Genomic DNA, 19,504 nt, shown 5'->3' on the forward strand with positions numbered 1-19,504 from the left:
TCTGCAGGGCCCCCACCTGTGTGGTGGGTCTCACTCTAAGGATGGGTGGGAAAGTTGCTCCATCACATCACAGCCCTTGTGGCCTGCAGGTACTGATGCACAAAGCTCATTGTGGTGTAGTGGTGTGTGCTGACAAAGGCTAACAATTCCTGCTGTGGGTTAGTATCACTTTTGCAAAGCTGTCCTTTACAGCACAAGGGACCTTTGGTGACAGGGACCATCCCTGCGTGCTGTGGCACCCCAGACCCCTTGAAGCTCCTAGGGAAGGCATCCAGCTCTCTGTCTGAGCAGGCAGCAGAGAAATACAGACTAAGAGGCACAAGAGATGCCTGCAGGAGAGAGGAAATGTGCAATAAGTTGTGACTTCTACTGAATGTACTTTTGCCAGAAACAGGCTGAATGTGTTTTGAATGTAGCTTTAACTTCTGTGTCTGCAGCTGCTGTGGTTTGTCAGCCCCCAAAGAGAAAACCTGCGGTGTTTTGCCAATCTGTGGACTGCTTTCTGAGTTCTCTGCCTTTTTAAAGAAGTGTTTGTGTTTGATCTGGACGTCTGGTACTGTTTCAGACCTGAGATTCCACCCTCACCTCGTGAAACACCTTGTCCAGTGTCCACCACAGCGAGATATGTTCACAGCTGTGGCTGAAGCGCTTGCTTGCTCCGGGCAGCTGCCCTGGGTGTGAATAACTGGTTGCACTGGTGTGTTTTTGTGTCTCTTTCCCATACCAAGGCACTTGCAGAAAGATGTGGACATTTGAATAAACTCAGCACAGCCTGCCCTTGTGTTCCTCTCACTGTGAAGCTATTTTAGCCTAATATTTAATTGCAATCTCCTTTCTTTTTGGTTTAAAACCTTCAGTCCTTGCTCCTATCACTACAACTCCCCAAGAGGGCAACAAAGCTGGTGAGGGGGCTGGAGCACATGAGGAGAGGTTGGGGAAGCTGGGAGTGTTTAGCCTGGAGAAGAGGAGGCTCAGGGAGACCTCATTGCTGTCTACAACTACCTGAAGGGAGGTTGTAGCCAGGTGGGGGTTGGGCTCTGCTCCCAGGCAAGCAGCACCAGAACAAGAGGACACAGTCTCAAGCTGTGCCAGGGGAGGTTCAGGCTGGGTGTTAGGAAGAAATTCTTCACAGCAAGAGAGATTGGCCCTTGGAATGTGCTGCCCAGGGAGGTGGTGGAGTCACCGTCCCTGGAAGTGTTTAAAATTAGCCTGGATGAGGCACTCAGGGCCATGGTTTAGTTGATTAGATGGTGCTGGGTGATAGGTTGGACTGGATGGTCTCTGAGGTCTTTTCCAACCTGGTTAATTCTGTGATTCTGTGAAAGAGTCCTTCCCCATCTTTCCTGTAGACCCCTTTAAAGTACTGAAAGGTCTCCCTTATATAAGAATCTTTAGGCTGCTAACATTAAATCAGGTTATACTCAGTATCTCAGACAGTTTGCTTGTGCTCCTACCTGTCAACAGTTAAACATCATGAAACAGCCTAGTGGACAAGAAGTTCTGCATGGGTCAGCAATGTGCCCTTGTGGCCAAGAAGGCCAATGGGATCCTGGGATGCATTCAGAGGAGTGTGGCCAGCAGACCCAGGGAGGTTCTCCTCCCCCTATACTCTGTCCTGGTGAGACCTCATCTGGAATATTGCATCCAGTTTTGGGTTCCCCAGTTCAGAAGGGACAGGGATCTGCTGGATAGAGTCCAACAGAGAGCTACCAGGATGAGGAAGGGACTGGAGCACTGCCTTGTGAGGAGAGGCTGAGAGCCCTGGGGCTGTTCAGTCTGGAGAGGAGAAGGCTGAGAGGGGATTTAATCAATGTTTATCAATATCTGAGGGCTGGGGGTCAAGAGGGAGGGGACAGGCTCTGCTCACTTGCACCCTGGCATAGGACAAGGGGCAATGGAGAGAAACTCCAGCACAGGAGGTTCCACCTCAACATGAGGAGGAACTTCTTCAGTGTGAGGCTCACAGAGCACTGGAACAGGCTGCCCAGGGAGATTGTGGAGTCTCCTTCTCTGGAGACTTTCCAGCCCCATCTGGATGTGTTCCTGTGTGACCTGTGCTTGATGCTCTGGCAGGGGGTTGGACTCGATCTCCAGAGGTCCCTTCCAACCCCTAATACCCTGTGAGCCTGTGACATGGCACTTGAGGACATGGTTTGCTGGCTGTGGTGGTGGTGGTGGGTTGACAGGTGGACTTGATGATCTTAGAGGTCTTTTCCAACTGATGCAGTTCTATGATTCTATGACTGTTTTGCTGAGGAAAGCTGAGAGGAGCCTGAGGGATGGATTAGGAACTGTGCTGACAGACACAGGGCTGATGCTCCTCTGGGTGCTCAGGCCCTTGCTCTGAGTCATCACATGGCTCACCAGCTGCTTGTCAAGTGGCAAAGCTGGTGGGTCAAAGCTACCCAGAGCAGCTCATGTGGTTTATCTCCACAGCAAAGTGGGATACCAACCCTGATACAGAAACCTGACATGGGCAGAAGCTGTGTGAAATCCCACAGCAGATTTTGTCCCAGTCTCAGGGAGTTTGTGCACAGTCATAGAAGGAAGCTGTGTCAACCATGGCTGAACTCAGTTGGGCCAATGCACAGGACCATGTTCATGCTGCCTCTTCAGTGAGGTGATGTAAGAACTTCTCTTTCCATTAAATGCAAATCCATCCTAGGGCTGTGCTCACCCAGCCAATGATTTAATGCAAAATCAGTCCCTTAGTGTCACAATGGTTTTGGTTTCCTTTCAAAACAGCTTGAAGTTGGTAGCTCAAAGCATCTGTGGGAGAAATGCATGCAGCCAAGCCCAGCCTACAGAGGTAATGGCACAGGGAGAGCACCAGGCTTGGTTCAGCAGGCCATGGTGCAATCCAGCAGCAGCTACTCATCATGACTAAGCTATCCCAAAGGTGTCTCATGGTTGTGGGCCACCAGCTTTGCTGTGAGCATGCCTCAGCAGCCCCAGAGGGGATCTGAGCAATGCTCAGCAAGAGCTAAAGGAGCTGTGGAGGGCAAGAGGCTGGGGCCAGACTCTGCTCAGTGGTGCCCAGGGACAGCACAAGGGGCAATGGGCACAAACTGGAAGCCAGGAGGTTCCATCTGAAGATGAGGAGAAAGTTGTTTGGTGTGAGGGTGCTGGAGGCCTGGAGCAGGCTGCCCAGAGAGGTTGTGGAGTCTCCTTCTCTGCAGAGCTTCCAAACCCACCTGGCCATGATGATGTTGGGCAAGCTGCTGTGGGTGCCCCTGCTTTAGCAGGAGGGTTGGACTGGATGATCTCCAGAGGTGCTTTCCAAACCCCACTATGCTGGGATTCTGTGATTCTGTGATACTGTGGCAGTTTAGGCTGGGTGCCCCCTGCCACTGCTGCATGAGATACACCTCTGGTGTCCTGGGTGCTCACCCAATAGGGGTGGACACAGGAAACGGCGTATTTCTACCCATAAATCCTGCACCCTATAAAGCCATCTGCAGAGTCATTCTCTTCCTCTTTCTTCCCTCTCTGCTCCCCTGGGAGATGTCCTCTCTTATCGGGTAATGCCGGGGGAGTATCCTCAAGGCCTCTTAGGCCTGTCTAGGCCTAATGCCAGGAGGAGAATGGAGGGGGGGCAGTCTCAGACCTGGCCAGCCTGAGACTTGCCTAGCAGCGGGAGGGGGAAGAAAGAGCCCTGGGGGTTTGGGTTTACCCTCAGGTGAGAAGAAGGGAAGGATTGGGAAGCTTTGGGAATACTGTGAGGGGTTCTGTACGCTTTGGGATACTCTTTGTCACTATGCTTTGTGGTTTGTAGTTCTCTGTAGCTTCACCAATTGCTTTTCCATTTAAACTTTCCATCACTCTCCAATCCGTTTGTGTGAGTCTCATTCTTTTGTCCCTTTCAGGGCAAGAGAGGGTCTGTGTCTGGCCCCAAACCAGCACAGATACCTGGAGGGATTTCAAAGCACTGGAGATATGGTGCTGAGGGCCATGTTTCAGTGGTGACCTGGCAGTGCTGGGTTAAGGGTTGGACTCCCATGATTTAAAGGTCTCTTCCAGCCAAAACAATTCTCTGGGGTGCATGGTTGGTGTAGGGGCTGGTGGCATCACCCAGGCACCAGTGGTGTCACTGCAGGGGGTGGCAGAGGGCTGCTGAGGCAGCTTCAACCAAGATCCTGCTGTTTGCTCTGGTGGGAGGTTTCATTTCTTTCTCCTGCCAGCTCTTTGGAGATGAGTCACTGGTTTCAGAAGCACAGAGCAGGGTTGCCTGAGGAACTGAAATGCACTTTGTTTGTTTGAAGAGGCCCTTGGCAGGGTGACCGTGAGCAGGAAAAGAGGAAGAGGCTTTGAGTCACCAAAGTGCTCACATTACTCAACCTGCTTGACCAAGCAGGCAGATGCCACCCTGAGATAGAGCTCACCTCTCTCAGCAAGAGAAGAGAGCTGCCTCCACCCTGCATTGCTTTGCTAACTCTCTATTTTCTGACCATGGATCATGGAGGAGGAGAGAGCCAGAAAGTGTGAGCAGGGTCGGTGCCACCCTTAAACCAGAGAGTACCTCGGATCTGCTGGATGCTTGCAAGCTCTGCCAGAATGGGTGGGTGATGGTGGGGATGCCCAGCCAGCAGCCAAAGGAAGCATCTCTGCTGGCACACACAAACGTGGGTGACCTTCTCTGAGTCACTTGGCTCCTAAAGTTATTGGGAGTTTTGCTTGGTGGCAAGAGGAGATGTCACAGGAGTGTAAAAAAAAAACAAACGTGAGGGAGATCTTTACCAAACCAGTGCAGGTACATGGAAATGTGTGAGATGTTCTCCTGGTTGTCCTTTTGGCATGGCAGAGCACCTAGAAGGATGTGAGATGGATGGAGGGATGGATGCAGCTCCTATTGCTGCAGGAGGAGCAGCCTTGGTTCTCCTGTGCCATCCCCAAGCCCATGCTGACCACTGACACGGGCAGTGGTGCCAGGCAGCTCCTCCCTGTGAGGTGACGTGGTGAGGGGCTGGGCAAGAGGAGGGGAACAAACTTTCTGTGTCAGAAACATGTTTAGAATCAACCATTTAAAAAAAAGAAGAAAGAAAGAAAGAGAGCAAACAAAGGCTTCTGTGCTGGCAGTCAAATTCTACTGACCCTTGAGCTGAATGGCCCCATCCCACCACACTCCTGGCTCTACCTACCATGAGCTCCTGCGTGGAGTGTGATGTGATGGCCCCTGTAGCCCAAACCAGGCCTGCTTCCAGCCTCAGAGAGGGCACAAGATTCTTTTTTTTCACTGGTACTGATTTTACAGGCTCCTGCTGCCTCTTTCACAGCCCCTCACCCAAAGGCTGCTCCATTCCCCGTGGGGGGGGGGCTCCCAGCCTATCCATCCCTGCCCTGCCTCCACCACCACGGGCAGAGCAGGGCCATGATGAGGGCATGCAAATCAGCTCGGAATTAATCTGTGGTGACAGCAGATGCCAGGCTGCACCAAGCTCCCACAGGGTCAGCAGGGACAGAAACTGGCAGCCCTCACCCGCGGGCGCTGGCTGCCCCTGCCTGTGCCCCGTGCTGCCTGCACCTCTGCCAGCCTGTCCCTGCTGTCCTGGGCACCTGGAGCAGCACTTGGGTAAGGTTCATGAAAAGTGTCTGTTGAGAAAAAATGAATCCAAGCACACTGAGATTGGAAGGGATCTCTGGAGATCATCCAGTCCAAGCCCCCTGCTACACCAGTGGTACCTACAGCAGCTTGCCCAGGATCACCATGGCCAGGTGTGGTTGGAAGCTCTCCAGAGAAGGAGACTCCACAACCTCTCTGGGCAGCCTGCTCCAGGCCTCCAGCACCCTCACACCAAACAACTTTCTCTTCATCTTCAGATGGAACCTCCTGGCTTCCAGTTTGTGCCCACTGCCCCTTGTGCTGTCCCTGGGCACCACTGACAAGAGTCTGGCCCCAGCCTCTTGCCCCCCACAGCTCCTTTAGCTCTTGCTGAGCATTGCTCAGCTCCCCTCTGGGGCTGCTCTTCTGCAGGCTCCACAGCCCCAGGGCTCTCAGCCTTTCCTCCTCACAGAGATGCTCCAGGCCCCTCAGCATCTTTGTAGCCTTCTCTGGACTCTCTCCAATAGTTCCTTGTCTCTCTTGAACTGAGGAGCCCAGAACTGGACCCGGAACTCCAGATGTGGCTTCACCAGGGCAAAGTAGAAGAGAGAAACCTCACTTGACCTGCTGACCACACTCTTCACGCACTCAGAATACCATTGCCCTTCTGGGCCACAAGGGCACATTGCTGGCTCATGGGAAACTTGTCCCCCAGCACTGCCAGGTCCTCCCCAGAGCTGCTTCCCAACAGGTCACCCCTCACCTGTGCTGGTGCAGGAAGTTGTTCCTCCCCAGGGCCAGGACCCTACACTTGCCCTGGCTGAACTTCATGAAGTTCATCTCTGCACAACTCCCCAGCTGGGCCAGGTCTGTCTGAAGGGCAACCACCAGCACTGCTTTAGGTACAATCATTGCAGGGAGCAGCAGCTGGTTGGTGGGAACTTGTGTGCAGGAGTGGGGAAGTTAAGCAGATTTCTGTCAGTGCCAAGCCCAGCTCTGAGTCCTGCTAGGAGCACAGCCCCTGCCTTGGTGTGTGACTGGGAGGGATTTGCATAACCTGCACCCAAACCACAGCTCACGTGGCTCTTTTCCTGCCCCTGCTTCTGATCACCCAGGGACGAGGGTGGCTTAGTTCCCTCAGCCCTGCCACAGGGCTGGGCAAGGCTGCTTTGAAGCCCCTTCCACCGAGATGGCCCTCAGGAAGCTCCTCCAGCAGAACCACAATGCCAACTTCATTGCCTTTGGCACTGGTGAGGAGCAGGCTGTGCCAATGGACAGCAGGAGGCTCCAGCACCTGGCCAACACGGTGGGCACACTGCCACGTGGGCACAAGCAGGTATGGGATGGCTCCTGGGTTGGGCAGGGGGATGGCTCCTGGGTTTGGAAAGAGGATAGCTCCTGGGTTTGGCAGGGGGATGGCTCCATCCCACCTGGAGAGCTGCTCACAGCCTGCCTTGGCAGAGTTGTGCAGAAGTGGCCAAGTCTCCCCAGGTGACCTCACAGCTCCCCATGGCTCCTGATTTTGGGGTGCTGGAAGGAGCACCTCTGGGTGCTGAGCTAGGCTGCGACTGCAGTGACATCTTTGCAGCACCACAGTGTGGGAAGGTCCTCAGAGGAGTCTGGAAGAGGTGTTCTGCTTGGGGGGGGGCTTGGGTGCACAAGGTGTCCACCAAGCCATGGTCCTGCCTGGGCAGTGCTTCTCCTCCATCACTCCTCCTGTGAGCTTTGCTGCCTGGCTGCTGCTTTACACTCACCCTGACTGCAGCACTGCAGTCTGGCTGTGCTGTCCTTCCTTCTGCACTGCTGCCAGAGAGCACCTACCACCAGTGGTTTCCAGTTTGGAGTATTCTGCACAGCTTTGGGTCGATTTGGGTCATTTCTAGTGTGTGCAGCTGGTTTCACACCTAACTCTCCCTTGCTGCTGCTGTACGTTGCCAGCTGAGCAAGTCCAACCTGGAGTCTGCTTGTCCAGGGTGAAGAAGCCCAGGCAGAAAATGTTTGAGACAATCAATAGCCTGAAAGGCTCTGAGAGGACCTTCTTGTGGCCTTCCAGTATCTGAAGGGGGCTACAAGAAAGCTGGGGAGGGACTTTTTAGGGTGTTAGGTGGTGATAGGACTGGGGGGAATGGAACAAAACTAGAAATGAGTAGATTCAGACTGGATGTTAGGAAGAAGTTGTTCCTCATGAGGGTGGTGAGACACTGGCACAGGTTGCCCAGGGAGGTGGTGGAAGCCTCATCCCTGGAGGTTTTTGCAGCCAGGCTGGATGTGGCTGTGAGCAACCTGCTGTAGTGTGAGGTGTCCCTGCCCTGCAGGGGGGTTGGAAGTGGTTTATCCTTGAGGTCCCCTCCAACCCTGACAATTCTGTGATTCCATGAAAGTGTCATCAGGAACTGGAACTCAATGGCTGCACAGCTAGGCTGATGCTGGGAATGGGGCTGCTGGGTGGCATCCAGCTCCTGTGCCTGTGGTGGAGCAGCCTTTGGGTTGCAGGTTGAGATGGTGATGGCTGTGAGGCTGCTGTTGGATGAGTTACAACAAGGGCAGGACCCATCAGCCCCAGGGTACATCTTGCCTGTAGCCCTATGACTACCCAAGTGGTCTCTGCCCACACTCTTGTTCTCTCTCTGTGTGTCTTCAAGGGTGTTTCTGAAGATGGTCACACACTGTGGCATCTTTTTTTTTGTCCTGCTGTGGCTGATGTTTGGCAGCATTGACTGCAAATATTGCAGTGAGGAGGTGATTCCAGATTTTTGATTCAGTATCCTGCTTTTGCCAGAGACACCTTCTGGCCTGAAGCAGGGATCTGGGATGCTTGTTGCCATGGCCATGCATCCGTGCAGGAATGCTGTGCTTCCAGCTGTAGAGGCAACTGTCTGCAGGCACCTGAAGTTCTGTCTGGTTTCTGCTTTTCTGACTGGTGTTGAGGTTCTAAGTTTATAATATGAAGTTGGGGAGACCTTATAGCTCCTGGGGAAACCTTTTCTCTTCTCAACCATTCACTGCAAGGAGGTTGGAGCCTCTCACGGGTTGGTCTCTCCTATCAAGGAACAAGTGATAGGACAAGAAGAAGTGGCCTCAAGTTGCACTAGGACAGGTTTAGCTTGGACATGAGGAATGATTTCTTCCCCTTGAGGATGGTCAAGGCCTGGCCCAGGCTTCCCAGGTGGTGGAGTCCCCATCCCTGGAGGGATTTCAAAGCTATGTTGCTGAGGGCCATGGTTTAGCAGTGACCTGGCAGTGCTGGGTTAATGGTTAGACTTGAAAGGTCCTTTCAAGCCTAAACCATGCCATGATTCTATGTGGGATGCCACCAGCTTATTTTAGTTTTCCTCTAAACTGCTAATTTTAGCCATGTGCCTCAAAAAACCTACTGACCCTTTTCCATCCCCATTTCTGGTTGCAGCTTGCCTTAGCCAGATCCAGCTCCATGGATGACTCCTCCAGGCCACAAAGGTATGAGAAGATTCTTCTGTAATCCCTGTTTCCACTTATTGTGCATGGATCATGTGTCCTGAGCACCTTCCTATCTAGCTTACCTCATGGGATCAGGGCTAAGAGTGATCCCAGGCAGGTGAAATGGTGATGTTGAGTTTGGGTGAGGAGCCCAACACAAAGTCTGAGGGAAGGCTAGCACAGGGGTGGGGGCACATGATGGGTTTGGGTAGAAGGACAGGGAGATGAAGTGTGGCACCTCAGTGTTCACCCAGAACTCTGTGTTCTCCTTCCAGACACCTGGTTGCTATCTTAAAAGAAGACAAGGAGCTGTTTGGGTTCGAAATCCAGGTAAGGTTTGAGTGCCAAGTTGATTGGGTTGAAAATCAAATGTGGTGCAAGCCCCAAAGTGTCACAGCCTCAACATTAAGAGCACAGAAAGGTTTGTCTGTTGGTGGCTCCTGACAGTGATGGTCAGAAAGTGGGATGCAACTCCAAGGATTTTTCTCATAGCACAGGCCATGGATGAGGATTTCTGTCCTCATAAGTCAGAGCATTGAATGTAGAAGAAATCTCATCCCAGTCCAAGAGTGAGGCAGTGGCCATGCCTTCTTACCCCATAAATGAATATTTTGGGGGAGAATTGTGTAAAGAATGTTTTCATCCAAAAAGTGAGAGATCAAAATGATCTCTGTCCAAAATTCCCTTACCCTAGCCTTTGACTGCCTCCTGTGACACAGGATCATCAAATCCCAGACTGGCTTGGGTGGGAAGGGACCTTTCAAGGTCATCCAGTCCAACCCTCCTGCAGGGACATCTGCAACTAGAACAGGTTGCTCACAGCCCCAAACAACCTGGCCTGGGATGATTGCAGGGGTGGGGGCATCTCCCACCTCTCTGGGTAAGCTTGGCCAAGGTCTCCCCACCCTCAGTGTCTACATCTCTATGTCAGAGAGATGTATTTTTAAAGCAGATGCTCAGTTTTGGTATGATTTTGGATCTTGAACTGCTTAGCACAACTTTTGGGACTGAATTATAAGGGAACAAATTCTGTTAGGTGTGGAAGTCAGTAACTCACCAAGGGGTCAAAGCAGGGTCCTGCCAGGAGTGCTGCTGATGGGAGATTTCTCTTTTGTGGCTGTTTGTGAGCAAAGTGACTCATGGTCAGCAGAGCTGGAAAATCCTGGTCATAAATGCAAATTCCCAGGAAAAACAGGGTGCAGTTTTGGGAACACAGAATCACAGAATAGTAGGGTTGGAAGTGACCTCTAGAGGTCATTGAGTCCAGCCCCTCTGCCAAAGTAGCATCACCTAGAGCAGGTCACCCAGGAACACATTCAGGTGAGTTTGGAATTTCCCCAAAGGAGGACACTCCACAACCTCTCTGGGCAGCCTGCCCCAGGGCTCCAGCACCCTCACAGCAAAGAAGTTTCTCTTCATGTTGAGGTGGAACCTCCTGTGTTCCACCTTGTACCCACTGTTCCTTGTGCTATCACTGAGCACCACCAAAAAGAGCCTGGCACCTTCACCCTGACACCCCTCAGATATTTATAGGCTTTGATAAGGTCCCCTCTCAGCCTTCTCTTCTCAACACTAAACAGCCCCAGGTTTCTCAGAGGTCTTTCACAGGTCAACCAGCTTGGGAAAGACCTCAGAGATCACCAAGTCCAACCTATTGCCCAATATCTAACACCTCCTGACAACTAAACCACAGCTCCAAGTGTCACATCCAATCTTTTTTTAACACCTCCAGGGATGATGCCTCCACCACCTCCCTGGGCAGCCCATTCATAGCAGAGATGTTCAAGTCTCTTCATCATCCTCATAGCCTCTCTTGGACTCTTTCCAGTAGATCCCTGTTCCTTTTGAACTGGGGAGCCCAGAACTGGACCCAATATTTCAGGTGTGGTCTCACCAGGGCAGACTAAAGGGGGAGGAGAACCTCCCTTGACTTGATGGATACGCTCTTCTTGATGCACCCCAGGATACCTCTGGCTCTCTTGGCCACAAGGGAACATTGCTGTCCCACGGATAACTTACTGCCCACGAGGACTCCAAGGTCTTTCTCCATGGAGCTGCTTTCTAGCAGGATGATCCCTGGTCTGTACTGGTGCAGGAGGCTGTGGCAGTACCACAGAGCTCTGCTCTTGGTGGGACCTGCAAGCAGCAGCCCACTGGTGAGCCTGTAAGACTCTCTCACATCTCTGTTTCACTCCCTGGGGTGTCAGAGCCATGGTGACAGAGCTCACTGCTCTCTGTGCAGAAGGGAAGATGGTATCTCCAGGGAAAGCAGAATGTTGGGAAGAGCCAAACTGCTTCCAGTTGAGGCCTGGCACTAATGAGGAGGGAGGATTTGGCTGGCCAGCAGTGGGGAGCTTTGAGGAGGGTGGATAATGGAGTCAATTATTGGGCTTTTGTGGTGGCCATTGTCAAGGGCAGATTTGCATTCTCCATGATGTTCTGATTAAAATTAATTGTTCTTGGCACATTTTCTTCCTGGCCCTACGTCCAGCGTGAGTGCTTCACTAGAAGGTCCAGGCGATGGGGAGGCAGCATCTGCCCCATGCTAAGCTGTTGGTTAGAAGCTGTCATTTCCTTGCTACAAGCTAAATTTAGGCCAGACTGAGCAGGATGATGTGAAGCTTGAGGTCTACCATCTGCAGGGAGCTCATGAGAGCTGCAGTGATGGCTGAATGCCAGAGCTTCTCTCATGTTACTGCTTCTCCTTACTTCCCACATGTGAACCAGAGCCTGGGGCCAAGAGCTCCCAAAGTGCCTGAATGTTTGCAGAGCAGATGTTCTGGTAGCACATCTCTCCCCTTGCTGCAGCCACCTAAAAGCTTTCTGTCCCCTCCAAAACTGGCCCAGCTGCCTTCCACTGTGAGGAGAAAAAGGAACATAGGAGGGAATTCCACCTCCCTGATTGGAGTGCTTCCCTTGGGGCCCTCAGTCATGCCCTGGAGCTACCCTCTTCTGGTAGCTCTGGTGGGGACCTTGAGATGCCTCTGTCCAGGTGGCTCCAGTTAGGTGTGACAAACCCCATCCTCTTTGTCCAACTCCTATCCCTCAATCTGGCCCAGGATGGTAGGTGGGACGTAGCACCTCTGTCCAGGTAGCTCTCTTGTAGCTCTGGTGGGGACCTTGAGATGCCTCTGCCCAGGTGGCTCCAGCTAGGTGTGACAAATCCCATCCTCTTTGTCCAACTCCTGTCCCTCAACCTGGCCCAGTTGTTCAGGTTGGTAGGTGAGACCTAGCACTTTGAAGCAGGTCAAAAAACCCCACAAAGGCAAGTGTGACCTACAGTGGCATGTCCTCCAAGACCCTCATGTTTCACTTGATGCAGAGTTGCCCTGTGGGTTTAAGGGCTGAAATGACTGCAGTGGTGTGATCTGGCCAGGTAAGACCTGAACCCACCTGATCTTCCCCCCTATTTGTTCCACACTGGCTGAGAAATGGGGGGTTCTATCAAGACTTCTTGCATCTGGGGCAGCTTGTGGCTTGTTGGAGGATTTCAGGAAGCTCAGCCTCAGCCCCCAGTTTTGGTAGGCAGGCGTGGCTGAGGTTTGCATGTAAGCAAGAAGAGATTTCCTGTTGCTGCAGGATCTGCTGGGGTTCCATCCTCTGCTTTAGCAAGTCCCTCAGTACAGCTCAGCACTGAGCACCACGATGGCTGCACACTCAGGATGACTTCATGCAGAAGTCAGGACTACAAAATGCTTCTAGGGTAGTGCATGGCTGGGTTTAAGAGGCCAAAAGAAGGTTCCACTCTCCTTGCTTTCCAGTTCTCTCTGGCAGCCCCAGCTGCCTTCATGTGGTGTTCACAGCCAGTAGGAGTCAACTACCTTCTGAGAGGCTTGAGGCACACCCAGCTCTGCTGTGCCTGGGAAAGTGAAGTGTCCTTCAGTAGAGCAAACCACATCCTGCCTGGCTGAGGTTTTGGTGATGATTTAAACCCAGGGTTTCTGCAAAACCAAGGTGCAGGCATCTCTTTGGTGTCTGCCATTCTCCACCATCACAATGTGGTTGCTAATCTTTAGGTTGTTTCACTGTGGTGTCCTCACTTGCATGGTGAGCACCACACCCTGCTCAGCACAAAAGACATCTCTCTGGTGAGGAGATGCTTGGAAGACCTGGGGCTTTGTACCCTGGAGAAGAGCAGCCCCAGAGGGGAGCTGAGCAATGCTCAGCAAGAGCTAAAGGACCTGTGGGGGGCAAGAGGCTGGGGCCAGACTCTGCTCAGTGGTGCCCAGGGACAGGACAAGGAGCCACCTTTGTCCCTCAGGTCAGAAACACAAAACAGGCAGAGCTTTCCCAAAGGAGAATAAAGAGCTTCTGAGCTGTGGTGGGGAGGGACAGGGCTCAGCATGCTCTGCTTCCATCAGTAGCTACCCTGAACTGCAGGGGTCAGAGTTGAATGTTACAAAGGTGCTGAGGGGCCTGGAGCATCTCTGTGAGGAGGAAAGGCTGAGAGCCCTGGGGCTGTGGAGCCTGCAGAAGAGCAGCCCCAGAGGGGATCTGAGCAATGCTCAGCAAGAGCTAAAGGAGCTGTGGGGGGCAAGAGGCTGGGGCCAGACTCTGCTCAGTGGTGCCCAGGGACAGCACAAGGGGCACTGGGCACAAACTGGAAGCCAGGAGGTTCCACCTGAAGATGAGGAGAAAGTTGTTTGTTGTGAGGGTGCTGGAGGCCTGGAGCAGGCTGCCCAGAGAGGTTGTGGAGTCTCCTTCTCTGGAGAGCTTCCAACCACACCTGGGCAATGTGATCCTGGGCAAGCTGCTGTGGGTGCCCTGCTTTAGCAGGGGGGTTGGACTGGGTTCTGTGACTATTATTTTTAAACAATTTTCATTCCTATGTGGTTAGTAACCCTGTGTCCCTTTGGTGCTACAGACCATTAGACTTCCACACCAAAATGCTTGCTCCCTGGAGGTGTTCACTTGTGTCTGCAAAATCCAAGAAGAAAGTCCTGCCCATCTTTCTGGCCTTCAGCCTGGTAACTATTCCTCTCTTCTCCTCCTGTGGGTGGCCTTATCTTGCTACTCCCCCCATTATTTTTATTGTAGAGCACATGGAAGACATCCACAACCTCCAGACACTAATATTGACCCCTGGGTGTCTCCAACAGGTGACATCCTCTCCAGCATCAACGGTGTGAACACTGATGGCTTCAGCCACAAGCAAATAGTAGACTTGATAAAGTCTTCAGGGAACTATTTAAGGTAGGTCCCTCCTTCAAATGGTCTTGAGCTTAATAGTCTGTCCTCCTGGAGCTTCTCATGCTGCCCTGCAGTCCTGTGTTGTGCCAGAGGCAGAAACCCCTGTGGTCTGGTTGGGCAGAGCCAGGTTCTTGCTGTAGGGGAGGGCTGGGGATGGGGAGAGGAGCTCTAGGAAGGTGCCCCAGTGCTGCCCCACCCTGTCATAGAATGGTTTTGGTTGGAAGAGGCCTTGAAGATCATTGAGTCCAGCTATTAACCCAGCACTAAACCATGGCCCTCAGCACCACATCTCCACTGCTTTGAAACCCCTCCAGGGACAGGGACTCCACCACTGACCTGAACAGCCTGGGCCAGGCCTTGACAACCCTTTTAAGGAAGAAGTTGTTCCTCATGACCAACCTAAACTTCCCCTGGTGCAACCTGAGGCCATTTCCTCTTGTCCTGTCACTTGTTCCCTGGGAGAAGAGACCAACACCCATCTGACTCCAACCTCCTTCCAGGGAGTTGTAGAGAGCAATGAGGTCTCCCCTCAGCCTCTTTTTCTCCAGGCTAGACAACCCCAGTTCCCTCAACTGCTCCTCACCAGACCTGTTGTCCAGCTTCATTGCCCTTATCTGGACCTGCTCCAGCCCTTCAGTGCCCTTCTTGTTCTTAGTCCTTTTCCTCCTACCCCTGCTGCGTGTTTGCTTATCTCACACCACCACCTGGAGACATCCATGGAGGAGAGGGTCCAGCCAGACCTGCACCTGGAGACATCCATGGAGGACAGGGTCCAGCCAGACCTGTCTCCACATGTGGTTGCTCCCACAGTGTCCCTGTGGCACCATGTCCCTGTGGTGTGGGGTGTGACAATCCTGGCAGAGCTTGGTGGCCCTCTCCTCTCTGATGCCAGCATCTCCTGTTCTTTCCAGGCTAGAGACTGTCAATGGGGCCATGTTCCTGCAGAAAATGGAGCTGGAGACCAAGCTGCACCTCCTGAAGGTAACCTCAGTGATGAGTCAAGCCCTGTTGAAGGCAGAGGGTAGTTGTAGGCTCACTGCTGATGGGTCAGGAGGGTGTATGTGGGGCTGGGTATCCTGGCAGGGCAGGCACCTGTGTGTGCCCTGCTGCCAGCACCCCCACCTGTGGTCCCTGTCATGCTGGTCACCATCACTTCAGCCTAGAAGATGGGCAGGGAGGAAGAGATCAGGGTGAGAGCCCCATGAGCTTGGATTCCCCTCCAAGGCTGGTTAAACTGGTGGGGGTCTGGAGGATGCCTTTGGAGCTAGCTGGCTTGCTTTTGAGCGTTGGGCCCCTGCAGCTGGCTGCTAATTTCTCTCTGAAGGAGGGAAAGCTGACCAAGGGGTGGGTGTTGGGAGGCTCTTGGTTGGTGGGAAAAGCTTGGAAATCTGAGCCTGGAGGTAGCACTGGAGCAAAGCTCTGCATGCTCAGTGTGGTTGGAGCTGTTGGGAGATGGTTGTGAGTGCAGGAGCCATGTTGGCCTCACATAGAATCATAGAGCTGTCAGGGTTGGAAGGGACCTCAAGGATCATCCACTTCCAACCCCCTGCCATGGGCAGGGACACCTCACACTACAGCAGGTTGCTCACAGCCACATCCAGCCTGGCTGCAAAACCCTCCAGGGATGAGGCTTCCACCACCTCCCTGGGCAACCTGTGCCAGTGTCTCACCACCCTCATGGGGAAGAACTTCTTCCTAACATCCATTCTGAATCTCCCCACTTCTAGTTTTGTTCCATTCCCCCCAGTCCTATCACTCCCTGACACCCTCAAAAGTCCCTCCCCAGCTTTCTTGTAGCCCCCTTAAGACACTGGAAGGCCACAAGAAGGTCTCCTTGGAACCTTCTCTTCTCCAGACTGAACAACCCCAACTCTCTCAGTCTGTCCTCATAGCAGAGGAGCTCCAGCCCTCTGATCATCCTTGTAGCCCTTCTCTGGACACCTTCCAGCACCTCCAGATCCTTTCTGTAATAGAGGCTCCAGAACAGGACACAGTCCTGCATGTGGTACTACTGCACCTGACTGTGTCCCCAGTGCCTCAGGCTGGTGGGAGCTGAGACCACCAGCTTGGCCAGCTGGGCCGAGCTGAGACCACCTGCCAGGTGACTCGTTGAGACACAGTGAGAAACGAGCTGGACCTCAGAGCCAGAGAGGTCACCACTGTGTCAAGGAGACCCCAGCAGCAGGAGGCTTCCATCCCAGCCATAAGATTTATTTTGGAGAATAAATCTGATGAGGAGTGACTGAGGGAGCTGGGGATGGTTAGTTTGGAAAAGAGGAGGCTGAGAGGAGACCTCCTTGCTCTCTGCAACTACCTGAAAGGACACTGTAGAGAGGCTGCTGCTGGTCTCTTCTCTCGGGTAATTAGTGATAGAACAAGAGGAAATGGCCTCAAGCTAAGACTGGGTAGGTTTAGACTGGACAGTAGGAAAATGTTTTTCCCAGCAAGAGTGGTCAGGGATTGGAATGTGCTGCCCAGGGAGGTGGTGGAGTACCCAACCCTGGATGTGTATGAATGTGGTTTGGATGTGGTGCTTGGGGATATGATTTAGGGGTGAGCCTTGTACAGTAGAGTTCTGGGTTGGACTTGGTGATCCTGTTTCTGTGATTCTGTGACCACTGTTCCATGACCAGTCGGTGGGTCTGTCTCTTGGAAACCAGGATCAAATAACCAGTGAAGCCACAACAATGGGCTCCCCCCACCCCCTGCCCCTTTCCAGGGAAACAATGGAGCCCAAACCTCAGAATCCTCTGTCTCAAGAGGGAGTTTTCAGCTAAAGGCCTTTTCCATCAGTGCCACCCCTCTGCCAGGAGCATGGGCACAGGGTGACTCTGGGCATATGGCTGTGGTGGGAGAACCTCAGTTGTGTTTGTCACCCTCTCTGATGCCTTGCTGAAGGGTATGCTCAGCTGCTGTGACCACAGTGAGATAGTGACATGCTTGGGAGTGTGAAACATCCCAGGTTTGGCTTCCACAAAGCTTGTTTTGCCCTCAGGGTGCAGCACCCAGCACCTGGGGCATGGACTCCTTGGCATCCCCCGCCACTGTGGTATCCAGCTGTGGCCAGATACCTGCTCCATGCAGCAGTTCTTCTGCCCATCCCACCTCTGTGCCAGTTAGGTTGGTGAGACCAGGACCAGGAAGCAGTTGCTCTTTTGGTGGGGTCTGGATGAGGAGAACCTTTGGACAGCTCCTTAGCATTTCTTGGATGCAACTTCCTAGTTTTAAGTCAATGATAAACTTCTAAAAAGTACTTTATGTCGAGATGGTGAGAGCAAATTTCTCCAGAATAATTATCTTCAGAAGCTCTCCTTGCTCCCATCTTGCTGGTGAGCCTGTTTCAGTGCTGGCAGCTACAGGGAAGCTGGAGCCACCCTCTACATCTGGTTTGGCCAAAGCCACCAGCAAGTGTTTCAGTGAGAAGAGCAGCTGGAAGAAAGCTGTGCCACAAGCCTTCGTGTCTTGTGGGTCAGGTTAGAAGGGACCTCCGAAAATCATCCAGTCCAACCCCCCTGCTCAAGCAGGGGCACCCACAGCAGCTTGCCCAGGACCACAATGCCCAGGTGGGTTTGGAAGCTCTCCAGAGAAGGAGACTCCACAACCTGCCTGGGCAGGGTGTTGCAGTGTCCTTGTACATGGTTCCTGCTCAGAGAGTTGAGGGAGCCCCAGGAAGAACCCCCACGCTGGGACCTTCCCAAGATGTGTGTGTGATGGACCCTCTCCCCCCACAGCAAAGCCTGCAGCAGAAGGTGGTGGAGCTGCACTCACTGCTGGTGCAGGAGCAGCGCTTACTGCACGGTAGGTTCTCGTGTCTGGCTGAGAAAACACAGGGTGCTGGTTTCTGCCACTCTGCCACCTCCTCATCTGCTCTCTCTTTCTTCTCTCAGTGGGGCTGGCCCTGGGAAAGCTTGCTTTTTTTTCCAGGGATGATGAATTTGGATGCTGCTTGACTGACTCATTCTGCTCTTCTGCTTGAGCAGATGTGGGCTGCAAAGATTTTTCCATTCTTATCTTGGGCTTATCAGGGGAGGGGTTGGGTTGGTTGGTTGCCCAGGGTTGGGTGGGTTGGTTGGTTGGTTGGTTGGTTGGTTGGTTGGTTGGTTGGTTTGTTGCCCAGGGTTGGGTGGGTTTGCCCAGGGCTGGTTTGGTTGATTGGTTGGTTTCCCAGGGTTGGTTGGTTGCCTGGAGAGAAGCTTTGACTCTGCACAGGGAGATGGCAGGGGCAGGGAGCACTCCGCAGCCAGGGCACAGCTTTTGCCAGGGGCAGGGTGGTGAGACACTGGAACAGGTTGCCCAAGGAGGTTGTGGATTCCCCCTCCCTGGAGGTGTTCAAGGCCAGGTTGGATGAGGCCTTGAGCAATCTGGTCTAGTGGAAGGTGAGGTTGGAACTAGAGAATCTTTAAGGTCCCTTCCAACCCAAACCAATCTATGAGTCTATGACAGGGGCTGCTCCCCATGCTGAGCTGCCAGGCATGGTGTTTCCTTATGTCAGAGACATCCTGCTCTCCAGCCTCAGAATCAGGGAATGGTTTGGGTTTGAAGGGACCTTTGAGGTCACGTAATCCAATCCTATGTAGTAAGCAGATACTGGAGAAACTGGAGCAGGGTTAGTTTAGGTTGGACATTCCGAGGAAGGTCTTCAACAATGAGGGTGGTGAAGCACTGGAACAGGTTGCCCTGAGATGTGATTGAAGCCTCATCCTTGGACACGTTCAAGGTCAGACTGGATGCGGCTTGATCTAGTTGGAGGTGTCCCTGCTGCCTGCAGGGGGCTTGGACAAGATGCCCTTTGGAGGGTCCCTTCCAACCTGCCGCAGTCGCGACTCACGCTCCTCTTGGGCTTCCCTTCCAGGGGAGGTGAACGCCAACGCCGTGCTGGCAGGGCTGGGGCTGGAGGAGCCCAGCCCGCGCGGTGGCCGCAGCACGCCGGCACCACTCTGCCCGAGGGAGCTTCGCTTCTCCAGCGAGAGCAGCTCCCGCCTCAGCTCCATGACCCTGGGTAGCGAGGACAGCTTCTGCCAGAGCGCAGCCTTCGAGGACTCGGCCGCCGAGAGCCTGAGCCGCCTGTCCAGCGTGGACGACGATTGCTTCCTCCCCAGGGACGGGGACGGCGCTGCCAGGGGCTCGTCCCTGCGCAGGATCCGCAGCGTCAGCCTGGCCAGCAGCGGCTCCATGTCCCCGCTCTGGGAGGCCGGCAGCGGCAGCAGCAGTTTCGGGACCCTCCCGCGCAAAAGCAGGAGATCCAGCATCCGAAAGCAGCTTCTGAAGTTCATCCCAGGCCTTCAGAGGGCGGTGGAGGAGGAGGAGAGTCGGGTTTGA

The 19,504-nt window shown here is 53.4% G+C and overlaps 1 protein-coding gene across 1 annotated transcript; it reads left to right on the forward strand.

Moving 5' to 3' along the window:
- Positions 1 to 6,728: 6,728 nt before the first annotated feature.
- CYTIP (cytohesin 1 interacting protein) lies at positions 6,729 to 19,504 on the forward strand. Its single transcript, XM_054381292.1, has 8 exons — positions 6,729 to 6,875; positions 8,946 to 8,995; positions 9,271 to 9,325; positions 13,860 to 13,962; positions 14,095 to 14,188; positions 15,097 to 15,166; positions 17,917 to 17,983; positions 19,038 to 19,504. Exons 1-8 carry the CDS (start codon positions 6,729 to 6,731, stop codon positions 19,502 to 19,504), a joined length of 1,053 nt encoding a protein of 350 aa, XP_054237267.1.

The sequence above is a fragment of the Indicator indicator genome, chromosome 5 (genome assembly GCF_027791375.1).
Source record: "Indicator indicator isolate 239-I01 chromosome 5, UM_Iind_1.1, whole genome shotgun sequence".
NCBI classification, from domain to species: domain Eukaryota; kingdom Metazoa; phylum Chordata; class Aves; order Piciformes; family Indicatoridae; genus Indicator; species Indicator indicator.